This window comes from Podarcis vaucheri (genome assembly GCF_965113315.1).
Source record: "Podarcis vaucheri genome assembly, chromosome: 1".
In the NCBI taxonomy this organism is placed as follows: Eukaryota; Metazoa; Chordata; class Lepidosauria; order Squamata; family Lacertidae; genus Podarcis; species Podarcis vaucheri.
The window spans coordinates 8,178,374-8,200,577 of record NC_138759.1 but is presented as its reverse complement, the minus strand read 5'-3'; the positions used below and the strand labels follow the sequence as shown (position 1 = coordinate 8,200,577).

The 22,204-nt window shown below is 45.2% G+C and overlaps 1 protein-coding gene across 1 annotated transcript in view; it reads right to left on the bottom strand.

The window, feature by feature from the left end:
* The window catches only part of DACT1 (dishevelled binding antagonist of beta catenin 1), a 30,749-nt gene extending 8,975 nt beyond the window's left edge, over window positions 1-21,774 (bottom strand). Inside the window, exon 1 of the mRNA XM_082217153.1 lies at window positions 21,195-21,774. Within this exon, the coding sequence (XP_082073279.1) occupies window positions 21,195-21,557 (363 nt within the window). The 5' untranslated portion in view covers window positions 21,558-21,774. The remainder of the gene's footprint in view (window positions 1-21,194) is intronic.
* Window positions 21,775-22,204: the final 430 nt, after the last annotated feature.

Genomic DNA, 22,204 nt, shown 5'->3' with positions numbered 1-22,204 from the left:
AGGCCGCAGGTTCGAATCCCCACTCAGTCACATGAAGCTCACTGGACAACACTGGGCCAGTTACTGTCTCTCAGCCTAACCTAATGATTTAATAATAATAAGTTTATTATTTATATCCCACCCATCTGGCTGGGTTGCCCCAGCCACTCTGGGAGGCTTCCAACACATATAAAAACACAACAAAACATCAAAAATTTAAAGCTTTCTGATATAGGGCTGCCTTCAGATGTCTTCTAAAAGGGGTATAGCTATTTATTTCCTTGACATCTGATGGGAGGGCGTTCCACAGGGCAGGCGCCACTACCGAGAAGGCCCTCTGCCTGGTTCCCTGTAACCTCACTTCTCGCAGTGAGGGAACTGCCAGAAGGCCCTCGGCGCTGGACCTCAGTGTCCGGTCTTAACAATGGGGTTGGAGACGCTCCTTCAGATATACGGGGCCGAGGCCATTTAGGGCTTTAAAGGTCTGCACCAACACTTTGAATTGTGCTTGGAAATGTACTGGGAGCCAGTGAAGATCCCTTAGCACTGGTGTTATATGGTTGCAGCGGCTGTTCCCAGTCACCAGCCTAGCTGCTGCATTCTGGATTACGACTTTTTGATTCCTGAAATTCATTCTGATTGTACAAATAAAATATCAGACAGAATTCTGAAGGCTATGTTGTTAGTGTGTGAAAACAGGTAAGGTCAAAGGATCCCCAGGTATGCGCCTCCAGATGCTGCAGAAACATAGCTGTCTACTTTTCCCTTTTTTTAAGGGAAAGTCCCTTATTCCGAATAGGATTCCTCGCAAGAAATGGGAAAAGTTGACAGCTATGTAGAAATCAGGTGCCATCATGGCATCTTCACTTGGTAGCAAGTGGCCGATAGCCAAGTGCAAAATGCACCCAGCAGCTGGTGAATTTCGAACAATGATGTACGACACAAGATTATTATCCCTCCCTCTGTTTCTGATCTTCAGGCTGTGTATGCTGTTGCATTTGTGTCCAAAACGCACACCCCATGCTCAAGAAGGGGGCATCCGCATGCTTGGAAGAACCCCAAAGGTTTCTAGAAGATAGAAAATCATCTTAAGAAAATTATTGCTGGCCGGCTGTTTTGGGGACAGAGATGGAACAAGTGCGGGAGGAGGGGAAATGCAACGGGTGGAATCCTGAACAGCAGCATTCCATGCTGCAATATTTGGTTGCAGCTGCTATTTATATTATACCAAATGATGCTTTCCAGCGTCAAATGCACAAAAGAGCTAAATTAAGGCTGAAAGGGAACTTCGCGGTACAAAGCATCTTGCAAAACGAAGACCTGAATATATTAGATTTCCCAGACTTGAGTTTCTTTTGTAGGCTATTGGCAAGGCAGGTCTATCGCCTCTCTAATGATGCCAGAATTTCCTTTCTAGTAGTGCCAGTGTCCACTCCAGCAGGCACAAGACCAGGATTACGTGACGGGCAGAGAACTTTGGCAAATCGCTGACGCTTCGTCTAACTGGACTAGGAAGGCGACCAAACTCTTGCTTACTCAAGTAGCGCAAGTCCCAAGATTTGGCGCTTTCTCCGGGACTCCCCAGCTAATAGGATTACATGGTCATGTTCTCAAATCCGATCATGGTGGCCCTTTCTAAGTAAACAGACAACTGTCTGGGAATCTGAGGAACTGAGGCAGACAGCGGTGAGAAGAGATGAAGTTCTAGGCCGAACAGACCAAATAAAAGCTGACGAAACGCTGGGTCCAGATAGCCTCTACTCAAAGAGTCCTCAAGGAACTCAAATGTGAAATTACTGCTCTTCTAACAAAATATGCAACTTGTCCCTCAGATCAGCCTCCACACCTGAGGGCTGGAAAGTAGCCAATGTAACACTAATTTTTAAAAGGGGGATCCAGAGGGAAACGGCAAGCTTGCTAGCTTAATGTCCGACCTGGGAAAACTGATGGGATGGGGAGTATTGGCAAAGATAAAAAAAAGCCAAGCATATGGAAGAACAAGCAGAGCCAGTATGGCTTCTGCAAGGAGAAGTCCTGTCTCACAAACCTATTAAGAAAGTGTCAACAACCAAGTGAAGATGCCAGGATGATGCGTGACATCTCCACAATCTGGAGGTGTGTGCCTGGGGATGACTGGGTCTTGACTGTTTTCACACACTGATAGAATTCTATCAGTTATATTTTATCTGCCCAATCAGAAGGAATTTGAGGAACCAAAATTGTGTTGTTGTGTTTTGGTGCAGCCTGAGCAAAAGCAATGAACAATGTCATACAGTGGTACCTCGGGTTACATACGCTTCAGGTTAGACTCCGCTAACCCAGAAATAGTGCTTCAGGTTAAGAACTTTGTTTCAGGATGAGAACAGAAATCGTGCTCCGGCGGCGCGGCGGCAGCAGGAGGCCCCATTAGCTAAAGTGGTGCTTCAGGTTAAGAACAGTTTCAGGTTAAGAACGGACCTCCGGAACGAATTAAGTACTTAACCTGAGCTACCACTGTAGTTATTTTCTGTAGCTTGTCTTCACTTACCCCACCCCGCTGCCCTGCTCACAGTCGTGAAGAATATTCTTATGTTACGAATGCTTTAAGTTATCATCAAAGCTCTTAACCTGGCTCAGGGTTGTCATCTGAACTAGCCAGATGTTTAACTGATAATCAATCACAGCCAGTCCATCATTTCAAAAATAAGACTTTAGAGCCGTCTTGTCCAAAAATGGCAACTAGACACCCCGTTTTGCTGACTGTAACCTTGGCTTAACGAGCCATTTGGCACCTAGCTTGTATACCTGAGTTTCCAACACTGGGTCATCATGTGCTAGTCCTGGCCTTCAACAGAAACTACTGGAGAGAAAAAACGTTGAGGCTGTCAAGTACAGTGTGGTTAAAAGTGTCAGACAACTACAGTAATACCTCGGGTTACGAACTTAATTTGTTCCGGAGGTCCATTCTTAACCTGAAACTGTTCTTAACCTGAAGCACCACTTTAGATAATGGGGCCTCCTGTTGCTGCTGCGCCGCCGGAGCACGATTTCTGTTCTCATCCTGAAGCAAAGTTCTTAACCCGAGGTACTATTTCTGGGTTAGCGGAGTCTGTAACCTGAAGCGTATGTAACCTGAGGTACCACTGTATCTGACTTTTAGAAGACATCTGAAGGCAACTCTGTTTAGGGAAGTTTTTAATGTTTGATGTTTTATCGTGTTTTCAATATTCTGTTGGGAGCCGTCCAGAATGGCTGGGGGTACCCAGCCAGATGTGCGGGGTATAAATATTATTATTATTATTATTATTATTATTATTATTATTATTATTATCAGGGGTTCAGGAGCAGAGGCAAGGGCAAGGGAGGAAACAGAGAGCGAGGGGGAGGAGGCAGAAGAAAGGATGAGTGATGACGACGACCCGAGATCTCCGAGTCTTTCCAGTGAATCGGAAGATTCACAGAAAGGAGCACCAGTGGCCAGGGCAAGGGGGGAGCCTAGGGGGACACCCCAGGAGGAAAGGGCCAGAGGGAGCTCAGAGGGGAGCAGTTGGAAATCGGGACCAGCGTCACCAACAGAGAGCAGGGGAGAGGAAGGGAGTCAGGTATCAAGCGCTGGCAGCTCACAACAGGAGGGAGGGCACGAGTCAGGAGTGGCCACACCTCCATCAGGGAGCGAAGAAACGGTCAGACGGAAAGTGGAAGGTTGGGCGCGCGCGCCAAGTTCAAATGCACAGGAAGGTGGCGCAGTAAGCAGCCCGGAAAGGGAGCCAGGTCCTAAAGCCCGGCGCAAGGAGACAGAAGGGTCCGGGGGGTCAGCGTCAGAAGAGTCCCGGAAGGAAGAGACCCCGGGGGGCAGAGGGACCCAGAGAAGAACAGTCAGGCGGAAAAGGTGGAGTAAGGCTAGGATATTAAGTTGGTGTACAGGAGGCGGGGACCCAGACAGAGCTTCGCCGATCTAACCATAAGACGTAGAGTTGCACGCAGCAGCTTGAGAATGGGAACTGTAACTCAATAAAGACTTTTACTAAATGATCGCTGGCTAGCGTGATCCTCTGTGAGCTAGGATCTGGGAGCAACTCTGTCAATTATTATTATTATTATTATTATTATTATTATTATTATTATTAGACTAAGACCTGGGTGACCCTGAGCCTACAACACCCTCTCAGTCTAAAGCACCTCACAGGGTTGTTGTGAGAATAAAATAGGAAGTATGGGGAACCAAGCGCACCACCCTTAAGCTCCTTGGATATAAAGGCAAATAATAAATAAATAAAGGCTCACTGGTCATGCCAGCTGGAGCTTGTAAGAGTCCAACAACATCTTGAGAGCCAGGAGTTCCCCATCCCTGAGATAATGCACCTTGATTCACTACATGACAGAGGGTTCCACTAGATGATCCTTTGGGTCCCTTCCAACTCTACGATTCTGCGATATGCATTAGCGCAAAGCGCATCCATGCGTTATGTCCCCCTTCCCCCACATGCACACACCACGCTGAGCTGCTGCTCACAAGATTCATTGCCCGTGACGTCCAGATGGCTTGTCCGACTGTGAGCCATCCATTAGGCTCCTATCAATGTGACAGGGCTCTTAAGAGAGAATATTATGAAAATGATATACAGGTGGTAATGACCCCAGTCAAGCTTGCAAAAATCTACCATTTGCCCGATAATAAATGTTGGAAATGTAAAGAAACTTTTTTTTTTTTTTTGCAATATTTTGATGTAATTTATTTATTTTTTTTATAAAATTTTTATTGATTTTACAAAAGTTTTTATAACAAACAAACATAAAGAAAACAAACAAACAAACAAATATAATTTCATAATATCCTTTCATAAACTTCTTTCCTCGGACTTCCCCATACCTCCCCTTTCTGCATCCTCATGTCCAAATTTTATAGCAACTTATAAATGTTTTTTCCCGTCCTAATTCAACATAGTCCTTTCTTAATCTAATCTTGTATTACTGCAACCCTTTCTCTCTATAAAATCTCGACATTCTAAACTTCATCAAGTTTATAATAGTCCTTAAGATAAATCTTAAATTTCTTCCAGTCTTCTTCCGCAGTCTCCTTTCCCTGGTCACGAATTCTGCTCGTCATTTCCACCAATGTCATATAGTCAATCACTTTCATCTGCCATTCTTCCAAGGTGGGTAGATCTTGTGTCTTCCAATACTTTGCGATCAATATTCTTGCTGCTGTTGTTGCATACATAAAGAAGGTTCTATCCTTTTTTGGCACCAATTGGCCGACAATGCCCAAGAGAAAGGCCTCTGGTTTCTTAAGGAAGGTATATTTAAATACCTTTTTCATTTCATTATATATCATCTCCCAGAAAACCTTAATCTTCGGGCATGTCCACCAAAGATGATAAAAAGTACCTTCAGTTTCCTTACATTTCCAACATTTGTTATCAGGCAAATGGTAAATTTTTGCTAGCTTAACTGGGGTCATGTACCACCTATAGACCATTTTCATCACGTTTTCCTTTAAAGCACTACATGCCGTAAATTTAATACCGGTGTTCCACAACCTTTCCCAGTCAGCAGACATAATATTATGACCAATATCCTGTGCCCACTTAATCATAACTGATTTAACTGTTTCGTCTTGTGTATTCCATTTCAACAGCAAGTTATACATTCTTGACAAATTCTTAATATTGGGTTCTAACAATTCTGTCTCAAGTTTTGATTTTTCCACCTGGAAGCCAATTTTCCTGTCTTGTTTAAAAACCTCCATTATTTGATAATAGTGGAGCCAATCTTGTACTTTGGGTTTTAGTTTTTCATGGCTCTTTAATTTCAGTTTCTCTCCATCCTGTTCTAGAATCTCACAATACTTTGGCCATCCGACCTCCATGTTGACTTTCTTGTGGGCCTTAGCCTCTAAGGGTGACAACCATCTAGGGGTTTTGTTTTCCAACAGATCTTTATATCTCATCCAAACATTAAACAATGCTTTCCTTACAATGTGATTTTTTTTTTTAAATACTTTTTATTGAATTTCTTTTATACACAAAGAAAGGGGGGAAAAAAAAAGAGAAAAAAGCATACACGCAAAAAGAGACAGATACATTCAAAAAAGTTACATCATACAACATAAAACATAAAACATCGACTTCCTTCCCTACTGAATTCGGGTTTTGCTTTTAACAATTTCATTTTTACCGCTGGTGTTTGTCTCTAGTTTATACATCGGGAGTTTTATAACAAACCCTCTGTAGTTGGTACGTTTTTAAAATTACTTTCAAAATAAACCATGAATTTATTCCAATCTTCTTTTAACTTTGTATTTTTTTGATTTCTGATTCTTTGTGTCATTCTTGCCAATTCGATAAAGTCATATAGTTTTAACTGCCACTCTCTCACCGTTGGGAGGTTTGTGCCTTTCCAATTTTGAGCGATCAAAATTCTGGCCGCTGCTGTTGAGTATTGGAATAAAGTTTTATCTTTTTCTTGAATTTCTGTCCCGACCATCCCTAATAAGAAGGCCTCTGGGTTTTTGGGAAATGTATATCTAAGTATCTTTTTTAACTCTGTATATATCTGATCCCAAAATCTTTTTGTTTCCTCGCATGTCCACCACATATGTATAAAATTTCCTTCTTTTGTTTTACATTTCCAACAGGACTTATTTACAGTTTTATACATTCTACCTAGTTTTTCTGGTGTTAAATACCATCGATGTATCATCTTTTCTAGGTTTTCTCTAATTGCAGCGCTTGCCGTGAACTTTATTCCCTCATTCCAGAGTTTTGACCATTTTTCATATTCTATACTATGCCCCAAATCTCTTGCCCACTTGACCATAACTTCTTTAATTTCTTCGTCTTTCGTTTCCCATTCCAATAGTATGTTGTACATCTTAGATAATATTTTGGATTTGCCTTCAATTATTTCAGTCTGAAATTTGGACTTCTTTTCATTCATTCCAATTTTCTTATCCTCTGACCATTTTGCATTTATCTGATGGTACTGTAGCCAGCCTGACAGCCTCTCCTTTAATTCTTCATATGGTCTTAACCTCCAGTTATCTTGGGATCTTACCAGTAGGTCTTCATATGTCAATTTTCGCTCTTCCAGGTTTACTTTTTTGATTGATAAGATGTCTGTTGGGGATAGCCACCAAGGTGTTCTCTGTTCTAGCAGTTTCTTATTTTTTTCCCACACTTCATACAATGGGCCTCTGATAATATGACTCGAGAACCTTTTATGTACTTTTTCTTTATTTGGCCAAAGGTAGGCATGCCAGCTGAACCTGTTATCCGCCCCTTCCAGGTCTAGTAAGTCCGTGTTCTCTAGAGTTATCCAGTCTTTGACCCAACAAAGGCAGGCCGCTTCATAGTATAATTTTAAATTTGGTACTGCCAATCCTCCTCTCTCCTTTCGGTCTGTAAGTGATTTGAATCTAATCCTTGGCCTTCTTCCCTGCCATATGAATCTTGAAAGAGTTTTCTGCCAATCCTTAAATAACTTGGGTCCTCTGATAACTGGTATATTTTGAAATAGGAACAGCATCTTAGGGAGTATGTTCATTTTTATTGCTTCCATCCTGCCCAGCCACGAGAGGTTCACCCTGTTCCAGACATCCAGATCTTTTTTCACTTTGTTCCATGTTGCTGTATAATTGTCTTCAATTAAATTTATATTTTTGGGTGTAAGCCAGATTCCTAAATATTTTATTTTTTTAGTTACCTTAATTCCATATTGGGATTCTAATCTTTCTTGCGCATCATTTCTCAGGTTCTTCGTCAGCATTTTTGTTTTAATTTTATTCAGCTTGAAGCCCGAAAGTTTACCGTACTCCTCCATTATCTCCAATGCTTTACCCATGCTTTCTTGTGGTTCTTCTAGGGATAACATCAGATCGTCCGCGTACGCTTTTAACTTATACTCTTTAAATCCTAATTTAATCCCTTTTATCTCTGACTTTAACCTTATTTTGTTCGCCAGGACTTCTAAAACTAAAATGAACAGAAGTGGAGAAAGGGGACAACCCTGCCTTGTTCCTTTTTCTATTTTGAATCTCTTCGTGATACTATTATTTATTACCAGTTTGGCGTGTTGGTTTGAATATATTGCCTGTATTCCTTTCAAAAATTCACCTTCAATCCCTCTTACAATGTGATTTTTAAAGGCACTATGCACTTTGATTTTGTCATACCATAGATATGCATGCCAGCCAAATGCATTATTGAAACCTTCTAAATCCAAGATATCTGTATTCTCGAGGAGCATCCACTCTTTCAGCCAGCAGAATGCTGCTGCCTCATAGTACAATTTTAAGTCCGGCAGGGCAAATCCCCCTTTCTTTTGCATCTGTTAATATTTTATATTTTATTCTGGGCTTTTTGCCCTGCCAGACAAATTTCGCAATGTCTTTCTGCCACCTCTTGAAACAGTCCATCTTGTCAATAATCTGCAAAGTTTGAAATAAAAATAACATTCTAGGCAATACATTCATCTTAATCACTGCAATTCGGCCTAACATTGACAATCTCAAATTTGACCATATTTCTAGATCTTTTTAAATTTCTAACCAACATTTTTCATAATTGTCCTTATACAAATTCAAGTTTTTAGATGTTAAATTAACCCCTAGATATTTCACCTTCTTAACCACCATCAGACCTGTCTCTTCTTGAAACTTATTCTTCTCTATATCTGTTAGGTTTTTCCCTAAGACTTTAGTTTTTTGTTTATTCAATTTAAATCCAGCTACCTGTCCAAATTGTTGGATTATTTCCAACACTCTTTTTGTACTAGTGTTTGGCTCTTGCAAGGTCAATACAAGGTCATCTGCAAACGCTCTTAACTTATAATGTTTGGTTCCGACCTTTACACCTTTAACTTGCTGGTCCTCTCTAATCATGTTCAGCAACACCTCCAGGACCGAAATAAAAAGCAATGGAGAAATTGGGCACCCCTGTCGTGTTCCTTTTTCTATCTTAAGTTCCTCAGTTATTACATTGTTTACAATCAGCTTAGCTTTTTGTTCGGAATATATTGCTCCCACACCATTCTCAAATCCTTGTCCTACCCCCATCCCATGAAGATTCTTTTTCATAAAACTCCACGAAATATTGTCAAAGGCTTTCTCCGCGTCCACAAATATCAAAACTGCTTTAGTATTTATGTTCACCTCTAACTTTTCCAAAATGTCTATTATATTCCTAACATTGTCTGAGAGGTGTCTCTTTGGGAGAAAGCCTGCTTGGTCTCTGTGAATCTTCTCCATCAGTACTCTTTTAAATCTTTTTGCTAAAATGTCTGCAAAAATTTTGTAATCCACATTGAGTAACGAAATTGGGCGGTAGTTCTTCAATTGAGTCTTTTCAGTCTCTGTCTTTGGTATGAGTGAAATATATGCTTCTTTCCACGATTCGGGTGCCTTTTTTCCCTCTAAGATCTCATTACAGACATCCTTTAACGGTTGTATCAGCCATTCCTTTAAAGATTTGTAATATCTGGAAGTCAGTCCATCTGGCCCTGGAGATTTGCCCAGTTGCATGTCCTGAATGGCACCCTCTATCTCTTGTTCTGTTATTCTCTGGTTTAGATCCACCTTGCTTTGATGAGAGATTTTTTGTAATCCATGTTTATTAAGGAATTTATCTATGTCCTCCTCGTTTTGTAATCCTTGGGAATAAAGTTTTTTAAAATAGCTCACAAAACAATTTCTTATCTCATTTGGTTTAGATATAATCTTTCCATCCACTTCTAAACTTGTGACTATATTTAATTTCTGTCTTTTCTTGAGTTGCCATGCCAGAAGTTTACCACATTTGTCTGCCGACTCAAATGTCTTTTGTCTCATTTGCTTTATTTTCCACTCTATCTCTTGGTTCATCAATTCCATATATTGTGTTTGATACAACTTAATCTCCCTCAAAATCTCCTGGGACTTTGGTTTTGACCTTAATTTTTTCTCTCCTTCTTTTATCTTTTCCAAAAAATTTTCCTTTTTCTCATTCTGCTTTCTCTTCTTTATTGAATTTTGTTGAATCAAAAACCCTCGCATCACAGCTTTACTTGCGTCCCAGATCACTCTTTTTTCCACATCGCCCTTTAGATTGATTTCAAAATAGTCCTTTAAAGCTTTTTGGGCCTTCATGTGGATCTCTCTATCTCGAAACAGGGTGTCATTCATTCTCCATCTAAACTGACCAGTTGTTGTAAATTTCATTTCCATCTTCACGGCGTTATGGTCGGAACAGGTTTTTGGGCAGATTTCTACCTTCTTAATCTTCGGAGCCATTCCACTAGTAACCCATATTTGGTCGATTCTGGTCCAGGTCATCTTTGCTTGGGAGAAAAAGGTTCCCTCTCTTTCAAGAGGGTTCCTTGTTCTCCAAATGTCTATTAAGTCCATATTTTCAGTCATTTCGAAGAAAGTCTTCGGGAGTCTCCCTTCTTTAGTAAGTGTCAGTCTTTGTGTCTTGTCCATGTTTGTAGAAACCACACCATTCATATCTCCCATGATTATCATATTATATTCCAAATAATCCGTCAAAGTTTCATGAAGTTTTTTGAAGAATTCTGCTTTGCCTTCATTTGGTGCATAGATCCCAATTATCAAAAATGTTTCTCCTTGTACCTGTATCTCCACCGCTAAATATCTTCCTTGTTCATCTTTAAATATCATTTTTGGAGCCCACTTCTCTTTTACATAAATCACAACTCCTCTTTTTTTCACTTTGTCCGACGAAATAAATTCTTGTCCCAATTTTTTATTCATAAGCAGTCTCCTGTGGGCTCTAGTTATGTGAGTTTCCTGTAAGCAAATCAAGTCCAATTGTTCTCTGTACAGAATATGGAATACTTGTCGTCTCTTCAAAGGCATGTTCATCCCATTACAATTCCAGCTAAGGAATTGCAGGGCCATCTTGTTATTTTTCTGGTATTCCTCCAACAGCTCCCAATTGTTGTTCCTCCTCTGTTGGTGGTGGAAGGTTCTGTCCAAACGAAAGGTTCAAAATATCTATTACACTCTTTTGCTCAGCAATTGGGTCTACAGTTCCTTTCTGTAAGTCTTCTTGATTTCTTTGCAGGAACCTGTCTTTATCCTGTATCGTCTTTATTTTCACCTTCTTCCCCCTGTAGTCAAAGGACAGTCCCTGTGGAAATTCCCACCTAAAGAGAATGGTGTTCTTCTTCAGCAAGTAAACCAAATCCTTATAAGAAGCTCTCAAGTCCAAAATATGTTTAGGAATATCTTTAAAGATCTGTATCGGTGAGTTCCCAATTTGTAAGGCCTTTTCAAAATGCAGTCTTAAAATTTTGTCTCTTTCCTCCTTCGATCTCAAGGTAATCAGACAGTCTCTCGGTGCCTTTCTGTTCTGTCTTCTGCCCAGTCTAAATGCTGTTGTGATTTTAAATTCGTCTTCCTCTAAATCTTCCCAGGCATCAGCAAACTCTTTCGTTAAAAAATCCGTAAGATTGTCTCCTTCGTCTTCTGGAATTGATCGTAATTTCAAATTCCTTTCTTTTCTTTGTAATTCCCACAATGCCAGAGTTGTAAAGAAACTGAAATGTAAAGAAACTGAAGGTACATTCTTTCACCTTTGGTGGACGTGCCCAAGGATTAAGGCTTTCTGGGAGATGATTTATAATGAATTGAAAAAGGTATTTAAATATACCTTCTTGAAGAAACCAGAGGCCTTTCTCCTGGGCAAAGTCGGCCAATCGGTGTTAAAGAAGGACAGAACTTTCTTTATGTATGCTACAACAGCAGCAAGAATACTTATTGCAAAGTATTGGAAGACACAAGACTTACCCACTCTGGAAGAATGGCAGATGAAAATGATGGACTACATGGAATTGGTGGAAATGACTGGCAGAATCCGAGACCAGGGAGAAGAGTCGGTGGAAGAAGATTGGAGGAAATTTAAAGATTTATTTACAGAAATATTGCAAAATTAAGGAATGTTAGAATGATGTTGGATTGAAGTTAAGTGGTTTCTAGCTGTAATGGTTTAAAAGAATATGGAAAAATTGGGTTTTTAATAGGTAAAAATTTAATGTTATAATATATTAAGATTAAAGATCAGGATAATAAGGAGGGAAAGGAATTGCTGAACTAATAAACTGAATTGGAATACAAAAAAGGGAGGTATGAGGAGGTCCGGGAAACAAGTAAATGAAAGATAAGTGATGTAAAGATGGAATTATTTTTAACTGTTTTTATTTCCTATTTTTTCTTTTTCATTATGTAATACTGTGAAAACTTTAATAAAAATTTATTTTTTAAAAAATGTGACAGGGCTCTTCAGAGTCCTCTGGCATCTATCTGCCTGCTGTCATCTATGCAGCACAGTCAACCTATGAAGAGCTTTGCAGGATTCCTTAAGCAAAAGACACAGGTCTCTGCCTGCAAAGACCTTACAATGCAACATTTGAGAAGACTACGGGGGGGGGGGGGAGAGAATGCCAAAGATTGACGTCCTCTTTGTACAGTTTTCACCGCATGCTGAAGACACGACTCTTTACACTGGCCTTTTGACAGTTGTTTTGCAGGACTCGCCTCTTTTGTTCGAAATTCGCCAGGGACATTTTGCACCTGGCTAGTGGCCGCTTGCGACCAAGTGAAGATTCCTGGGTGCCAGGATGGTGCCTGATGTCTCCACCATCTGGGGATCATCGGGTCTGGACTGTTTTCACACACTAATAGCCCATGCTGTAGAACTGTATCTGTTATCTGTATCGGCACAATCGGAATGAATTTCAGGACCCAAAATGCCATTTTTTCTGTGCAGCCTGGGCAGGAGCAGTGAACAATGTTCTAGTTAATTGCTCCTACTTGTCTTCACTTCCCCCCACCCCACTGCCCTGCTCCCAGTTGTGAAGAATATTCTTACGCTATGAATGGTCCGTGTCAACATTAAGAAAAAGAGGCAGGAATTGGCCAAATATATTTGTGGACTGTCCCTGGGTCAAGTGACTTTCCTTCTTTAAGTTCTCAAAGTTCTTAGCCTAGAGCTCAAGGCTGTCGTCTGAACTAGCCAGATGTCTAACCGAGAATCAAACAAAGCCATTCCATCCCTTGAAAAATAAGACTTTAGAGGTGTCTTGCCCACAAATGGCAAGTAGAAATTCCGTTTTGGCTACTGTAACCTGGGTTTAAGCAGCCATTTGGTGTCTAGCATATACAGTGGTACCTCAGGTTAACAACTTAATTTGTTCTGGAGGTCTGTTCTTAACCTGAAATTGTTCTTAACCTGAAGCACCACTTTCACTAATGGGGCCTCCTGCTGCCGCTGCGCTGTTCTCATGCTGAAGCAAAGTTCTTAACCCGAGGTAATATTTCTGGGTTAGCAGAGTCTGTAACCTGAAGCGTATGTAACCCAAGGTACCACTGTATATCTGAGTTTCTAACACTGGTTCTGTTCCATTTGTTTTTTTTGTTTGTAAACTGTGATACAGTCAAACCTTGGTTCCTGAACACCTCCGTTACCGTACGTTTTGGCTCCTGAATGCCGAAAACCCAGAAGTAAATGCTCCGATTTTTGAACATTTTTCAGAACCTGAATGTCCGACGCAGCTTCCGATTTATGGCATCCAGGAGAGCATCACATTTGTTAAGGAGGCTTCCTTGCCACTTCTGGGCAGGCAGGAGGGCAGCCCCTTTCTGTGCAAAAAGCAGCTGACTGGAGCAGGTGCAAAACTGGAGGCCAAGCTGATTGGAGCAGCCTGGCAGGTAGGGCAAGGAGAAAAAGTAGGGGTGAATCACAGAATCAAAAGGCGAAGCTAAACGCCATCAGTTGAAGCTGTCTATCTGCTGCCAGGCCAGATTTAAGGTGGGCAAGGCTCAAAGGGGCGTTTCTTATTTTAAAAGTCCAAGGAGATTCCGACTAAACATCAGGAAAAACTTTGGGACAGTAAGAGCTGTTTGACGGGGGAACAGTCTCCCTCGGGAAGTTGTGGACTCTCCTTCCTTGGAGGTTTTTAAGCAGAGGCTGGATCTGTCATGGATGCTTAACTGAGATTCCTGCATTGCAGGGGGTTGGACTAGATGACCCTTGGAGGCCCTTCCAACCGTACAATTCTACGATTTTATTAAACAACTTGGGAATGGGCTACTGGAGAGACTGACTTCCTGGTGGCATCAACCGTTCCCACTGTTTACTTTGTGTCCACCAGAAGCAGGACCTTCTGTGTGGTGGCCCCTTTCATTCATTCATTCATTCATTCATTCATTTACCACTAGTAATGAATCAACAATCCACTCATTTAGATGCACACTGAAGACATCTATCTATCTGTCTATCTATGTATCTATCATCTATCTATCTATCTATCTATCTATCTATCTATCTATCTACCTACCTACCTACCTACCTACAGTATCTATCTACCTATCATCTATCTATCTCTCTTCATCTATCTAACTATCCATCCATCCAAGCCTTTTCAGAATGAAATTTCAATCCTGTAGTGTTGAATTGAATCCTGTAGTATCAAATTGAATATTTTCAAGCATGCGCCTTCACTATCCTCTTTTTGGCACCTCATAAAATTATTCCTGTTCAGACTAGCATACCCAGATGCTCGGAAAGTTGAGGCAACTTTAATCTGTTTCAGTATTCGATATCTTGTATGTTTTAAAGTACCGTTGTGAGTCCACCCCACCCCCTTTCGATTTTATTATTTTACCTTTAATATATATACAGTGGTGCCCCGCAAGACGAACGCCTCGCAAGACAAAAAACTCGCTAGACGAAAGGTTTTTCCGTTTTCGATTTGCCTCGCAAGACGAATTTCACCTATGGGCTTGCTTCGCAAGACGAAAACGTCTCGCGACTTTGTTTCCTTTGTCTAAAAACAAAGACATGTTTTGTTTATAAAGTTAATTTATTTTCCCTTCAATTTTTGAACTGCTCTTTACAGTATGTGTGACTTTAAAGAGCAGTTAATAAACTGTTGTTGTACCAGATTTGGCTTTGTTTGGACTTTTTTTGACCATAGGAACGCATTAATTGATTTTCAATGCATTCCTATGGGATTTCGTGATTCGCAAGACAAAAAATTCGCTAGACGACAAAACTTGCGGAACGAATTAATTTCGTCTTGCGGGGCACCACTGTATATTAAAATAAATGGAATGAGGCTGAGTGAGGCTAGGCCCTCATTTCTCAACCTCCCTCCCTCCAAGGTCTATACTGACTGGGGCTCCAACAATGTAAGGTTCTGTACTTGGGCAGAAAGAACCAGATTCAAAAATAGAAGATTAGCCTTTTTTGCTGCTGCATCAAACTGTTGGCTCATGTTCAGCTTATGGTCCACCAAGACCCCTAGATCCTTTTCACACGCACTGTTTTAAGCCCAGCGGCTTCCAAAGAGGATCAGACCAACGGATGCAGGATACGGCTGTCAATGGCTACCAGTCACAAGGGCAATGTTGTGCCAACACTGGAGGAATTAGTATTCTCCTGAATGCCAGCTGCTTGAATGCGCAGTTGGGCCGAAGGACAGTTGTGCTCAGGCACTGCTTATGGGTAGTTAAAGCTATGGTTTTCCCGGTAGTGATGTATGGAAGTGAGAGCTGGACCATAAGGAAGGCTGATCGCCGAAGAATTGCTGCTTTTGAATTCTGGTGCTGGAGGAGACTCTTGAGAGTCCCATGGACTGCAAGAAGATCCAACCGATCCATTCTGAAGGAAATCAGCCCTGAGTGCTCACTGGAAGGACAGATCCTGAAGCTGAGGCTCCAATACTTTGGCCACCTCAGAAGAAGAGAAGACTCCCTGGAAAAGACCCTGATGTTGGGAAAGATGGAGGGCACAAGGAGAAGGGGATGACAGAGGACGAGATGGTTGGACAGTGTTCTCAAAGCTACCAGCATGAGTTTGACCAAACTGTGGGAGGCAGTGGAAGACAGGAGTGCCTGGCGTGCTCTGGTCCATGGGGTCACGAAGAGTCGGACACGACTAAATGACTAAACAACAACAATTGCTTATGGGCTTCCCATAAGCATCAGGTTTACCATCGTGAAAATCAGGTCCTTCTGATGTCCTCCCCCAGCTCCATCTGCCTTTGAAGGACAGGAGACAAGACCTGTATTCTATTGCTTGCCCACAGCTCTGATTCCTTCCGGTTCCTTCGAGGAATAGCAGGCGTCAAAGATTGCATTGCAACACAGAGGAAGCTGGCTTGGGATTCTGGAGGGACAGAAGCGTGGTTGCTTTCAGCCTGGCATCTACCAAGGAGGTCAATGGCAAGCACGGAGATCTCCTAAGATGGCCTTCAAAAATATGCCCCCTGGGACAGTGAGGCCCTGACCTGCCCCATGCAGGCTGGAGGAGACTCTGGTGCTGGTGTGCACGCGCAGAACATCTGGACCCATGGAGCAAGATTATTGCTAGTGCAAAACCTGCCTGCCTTCATAAGAGCCTGGCTAAATGATCCAGCATTCTGTTCTGTAAGACTCTCGATGCTCCGATGCTCGAGTCGGAAGCCCGGACGCTGGATCAGAGCACAGCAGCCCTCTCCCATCCTGTGGTTTCCATAACACAATCTGCAACATACTGTCAACAAACACTTCTTTGAAACTATGGGCAAGTCTATGGTCCGAATTACTCCCCCCCCCCCCTGGTTCTCTTTCCTGGCTGAACTATCCAATGGCAGTGGTTGCAATGACAGCTGCTAAAAAACGCCCATGAGTTTTCTGCATTCCTTCATCGCCCAGTTCCCAGCTCACACCTGCAAAACAGGTGTTTCACACGCACCTGTACCTTGTTGTGCTTATGGTAATAAAGCGCTGGACACAGGGTTTGAAACTAGCAGGGCGCCAGGAGCATTTTGCACCTAAGAATTCTCCATTTGCGAGCACCTCCAAAAGTCCGGGCGCCATTTTTTGCGCTTGGCTGACACTCAAGGATTACTGAAATGTATGTGCTTTGAAGCCTCAAAGTACAGTGGTACCTCGGGTTACGAACTTAATTTGTTCCGGAGGTCCGTTCTTAACCTGAAACTGTTCTTAACCTGAAGCACCACTTTAGCTAATGGGACCTCCTGCTGCCGCCGTGCCGCCGGAGCCCAATTTCTGTTATCATCCTGAAGCAAAGTTCTTAACCTGAAGCACTATTTCTGGGTTAGCGGAGTCTGTAACCTGAAGCGTCTGTAACCTGAAGCGTCTGTAACCTGAAGCATCTGTAACCCGAGGTACCACTGTATATGTTAAGGATAGACAATACATTAAGGAATTTAACAATAAAGAGTAAAATGTTTTGAAAACTGAAGTATGGTACCAATATTTTTATTGTAAACACCGAATTAAACATGTATTAACCATTTCTGCTAAAAATGTGATATTAACAATGTGTCACTTATGTGAATTGCGTATTAGTCCATGCTTATCAGAATACAAAATAAAAAGTGTTGCCGACCCGCCCCACTCCCACCCCCCGCTTCAGTAGCAACCAGACATTCTGTTTTGGCTCCCACAACCCAGGTCCCAGAAGCCATTTGGCTCCTAGCTTTTCTATCCCAGTTTCTAACGCTGCCTGGACACCAGCTGTGTGACGGCACAGAATGTCCACAAACCTTCCAACTGCTCCAGGAACAGAGCTGCTGGAACATGCGCAGTCCAACTCCTGTGAGGGAAGCGAAAGCTGTCCCTTTGGCTGGGACTGGGCATTCAGGTTCTAGATCCTGAAAGAGCTGTTGTATATACTTTAAGAGTTTGAAGGATGGGGAATCTTGCATGCTACTTCTACTGTCGGTGCAACAGTGACCTGGCAAGCGGGGTAAGGGGGACACCAGGACGCATAAACTGAGGAGTAGAAGCTATTTGAACTGACCATTCTGCTTCGTGGCTGCAGGCTTCTTGTTTGTTCTAGCAAGTGACCGCTACTTGTGGGTCCTTCACTGTCACCCATCACCCAGCCCCTTTTCGGTCCAGTATACCTGAAGAAGCATCTCCACCCCCATCATTCTGCCCAGACACTGAGGTCCAACACCGAGGGCCTTCTGGCGGTTCTCTCACTGCAAGAAGCAAAGCTACAGGGAACCAGGCCATAGGCGCCGACTCCATGGGGCTTGAGGGGGCTTGAGCCCCCTCAAAAAATTTTTTTGGGGGGCTCAGCCCCCCCAATAATCTGGGGCGCCGCCGCCGTCCCCCGCCTCCTCCCCACCTGCTCCCTCGCCAGCCAGCCAGCCAGCCAGCCGCGCGCCCTAGCCGGAGAGCCCCGGCCGTCCCCCGCGAGATTAGGGAATCCCCGGGGGCGGGGGCTCCTGCCTCTAGCCCCAGGTTTCCCGCCTATCAGCTGTTCCGGAGCTGATTAATAGGCAGCAGCACGCTCTCCCCTATTCGCTCACGAGGGGGCGGCGCCACTTTATTTGCATATTCATGAGCTTATTTGCATATTCATGAGCTTATTTGCATATTCATGAGCTTATTTACATTTCACGAGCTTTCCCGGGCCCCCCCAATATTTTTTATAAGTCCGCGTCCCTGAACCAGGCAGAGGGCCTTCTCGGTGGTGGCGCCTGCCCTGTGGAACACCCTCCCACCAAATGCCAAAGAGAACAAACAACTACCAGACTTTTAGAAGACATCTGAAGGCAGCCCTGTTTAGGGAAGCTTTTAATGTTTAACAGACTACTGTATTTTAATACTTTGTTGGAAGCTGCCCAGAGTGGCTGGGGAAATAAATAAATTATTATTATTATTATTATTATTATTATTATTATTATTATTATTATTATTTCGTGACCCCCTGTAATGTTCCCCACTGCAGTGCTCCTGGTCCACTGCAATGCTCCTTGCCTACTCTTTCATGCAAGGAGCATTGCAGTGTTCAAAATCAAACATACCAATTGAGCACATTGTTGTGCCATAAGCAACATTTCCATCTATTTTTACAGAGGTGGGGTGATTCTTGGCTTCACTGCCTTTTGACTGCAGAAGCTGAGCTGCTTTCGTCCCCCACCCCTGGCGCACAGACCTCGCCTTCCTTGGCAGAGAAAGTCATAGCACAGAAGACATGAGCAGCCTCGCTTAACAAGATGCCAAGGGCAAGAGACTCAGAGTCTGACAATCCTTTCTTTTCTCAGTGTGGCAAAAGTAACAGCTCCCCTGAAACTTCCCTTGCACAAACCTCCGCTGGAACGGAGCACACAGAAAGGCCTTGGCTGCCAGCAGTTGCAAGCCAGCCGGAACTTCTTGCCTTGCAAGCTGCGCACGGGAAAGGAAGGAAAACCCTCCTTCGCTGCAGTGGGCAAAGATCCCTTTGCTCCTGCACCATCCCCACTGGAATGCAGCAGGATCCAGTCCAGGGGAGCACCAGCCAACTCCCATGCCTTTGCTGCCAGTGTATTTCTTAGCGGCGCTGCAGAAGGTGTTCCCGCCGGCTTTACAGAGTGGAAAGCGTGCAAGAGCAGCGCCGTTCCCATTCATTTCAGTGAGGCTTGTGCAGGAGAATTTCCCTGGCACCCATTGTTCTCTGCAGACTCTCCTCCTCCCAGGACAGGCAGGGCTGTAAGCTCAGAGGCAGAGCGTCCGCACGCAGAAAAGTCTCAAATTCAATCCCCAGCCTCTCCACAAACATCCTTCATCTGAAACCCTGGAGAGCTGCTGCCAGCCAGTGCAAGCTGTACTGAGCTACATAGCCAACGGTCTGCCTCAATTTAAGGCAAGCTTCCTGTGAGCCATGCTTAATCCAGGTACCCCGAACCGTGTTCTTGGACGCCTAAGAGTTGACTACAGAAATAGAGTACCGTGATCAGGTGGTGCTCTAATCATTTCGCCCAGTTCTTCCTAATTCCCCTTTTACAATTCAACAAAAGCAATCTCCGAAAGGCCCCAGCGAGGACAGAAACTCAATAAGATAAATGCTTCCTTCCTGGCCCTCCTGTCCGCTCTTGCCAACACGGACACACAGTCCCTTAACAGCATCTGCAGGAGGCAAATTAATTCCATGCAGCAGGCAATCTAATATTGGCGTCCGTGCCCAAGGAATACAGCGAGCTAGCGATACACTCCTTCGCCAAGTGCCCTCCCCAAATCTCCCACGAAAAGACGAAAGGAAAAAAAACACTGAATTTAGGAAGGGGAAAAAGGAAAAGCCATTCCCTAAGGTCACTTTCAGTGCAGTGCGGTGGCAAACACACCCACCCACAGCCCCCTCCCCTCCACCTCATTTGGAAGCTGCAGTAATTAATCACTACATGCTAGCAGCTATGGCTGCTATTGTTAGACCCCAAAGAGGATGAGCAAAGGGGAGGCCAGAGAACAGGAGCAGGAGGCTGGCTGTCCTGCCTAGAATAGAGCAGATTTTTAAAATATTCTGATTTCTGCACTAGGATACCACCCGCAGATTGCTTCAGAGAGAACCATTCCATTCTTTGAGATAGACTGGTGTCTATTCTGCACCCGGCAGTTCTGATGTTTTGGAGCACTGGGAGACTCCAAAGAACACTGGGTCTCCCACAAACTCATACAAGAAAGGGGGTGTCCCCACATTTTGTATGGGCCACGGGTGAGTGCCCAGATTCTCTGCTCCCTCATTTGGAGCGGAGCCTCAAATCCCCTGCAATGGGGCTCCCTGCCACTGACTTCTAACCGACTGAGACAGACAGCTCGGTTTTATTCTGCATGCACTCTCGATCTCACACACACCCTCACCAATGAGCTGGCGCTTGCCCTTTCTTTCCTTCTTCCCCCCACCCATCTGGAGTCACCCCATAAGCTTTTGGGGGTGCTTCGAAAGCAAAGGTGTGTCCCCACCCCCGGACTCGCTCTGTATGGAAGTGACCGGTCATTCCGCTCCCAACGGAGCAGCTCTCAAAAACATCTCCAAGTGCATTTCCAGCAGGGAAGCTTTCTCAGGCGCCCAAGACAAACCTCTTTTTATCCCCTGTAAACCGTCTCTCTCCGAGGCGCTCCTGATCTGCAACCCAACGAATCCGGCGCTCAGGACTCTTAATAAAGAGCAGCCGTTACCCGAGGGAAGTCTCAAACAGGGGGGGGCTCCCAAAGGAGATGAAAATAGACACCCGATTGCCAACTCCCACGTGCGCCCGGATGAAGACGAGGCGCTTTCTGCACGCGCTCAGAAGTCCCCTCGCCGCGCGCCCCGTGCGCTGCAAAGAGGTGCGGGGACTGGGGGACGGCTGTGCCCGCACCTACTCCTTCCGCCGCAAGGGGGGTCTCCGCGACCCTCCGCCCCACCCGCCAGGCTGCGCTGCGCCCCCGCCGCGCCCCCGCCGCGCTGCGCCCCTGGGCTCACCAGCTGCCTCCGCAGGAGCAGGATGTTCTCCTCCAGGAACTTCTCCTCCAGGCTGCGCGGGGCGGCGACCCCTGGGGCGGCTGCCTCTCCCGCCGCCGTCTCCCCGGAGCCGCTGCCCCCCAGCCGGGCATCGGCGGGCGCGGCGGCCAGCAGCCGCTTGACGCGCAGCTCGTGGCGCTGGCGCAGCAACTCCAGCTCGGCCAGCCCGGCCAGGGTGGCCTCCAGGCGCTCGCGGGTGCGCAGCCGCTCCGCCTCGCTCGCCTCGCTCTTGGCGCCGTCGCGCGGCCACCGGGCCTCGGGCTCCCGCCCCGACGACGTCGGGGGGCCCTGCAGCTGCCCGGGCTCCGCGATCGCCTGCTTCATCCCCGAGCCGGCACCTCCCTCGATCAGCGCATGGAGATCCGGGCGCGAGGGCGAGCGCGGAAGATGCGCTCCGCAGAAACCCCGAGGCGCTCAGCGCGCGGAGCCCCGTGGCACCGGGATCTGGCAGCCCCCCGGCAAGCGCATCCCTGCCCCACCGCCGCCGGCGCCGCCTCTCCCCGGAGCGCCCGGGCTGCCTCCTTCCTCTGCGGCGTCTCGGCTCGCTCTCCTCCCAAGCCCCCTTTTCCTTTCCCGGCTCCTCCCCTCGCCCTCTCCCGGCTGCTCGGGCGCTGCGCCTCCCCGTCTCCCTCCTTCTCTCCCTCCCTCCCTCCCTCCGATTCTCCCGCCCCCCGGCGGCGGCGGCGAAGGAAGCCCCCCCTGGAGGTCACGCGCGCCAAGCGGCCGCGGCCCAGAGCCAGCCGGCCAGACGCCGCGGTGAGGGGCGCGCGGACCGGGCGGGGGGGAGAGAGTCTGCAGAGCAGCTTGCACGGCGGTTAGAATCACGGAATCGCAAAGTTGCAAGGAAGGGATCACGAGGGTCATCTAGGCCGACCCGCTGCGATGCAGGGAATCTTTTGCCCAGTGTAGGACTCGAACCCACGACCTTGAAATGGAGAGTCTCTTGCTGCACCAACTTCTTCTCTCACTTG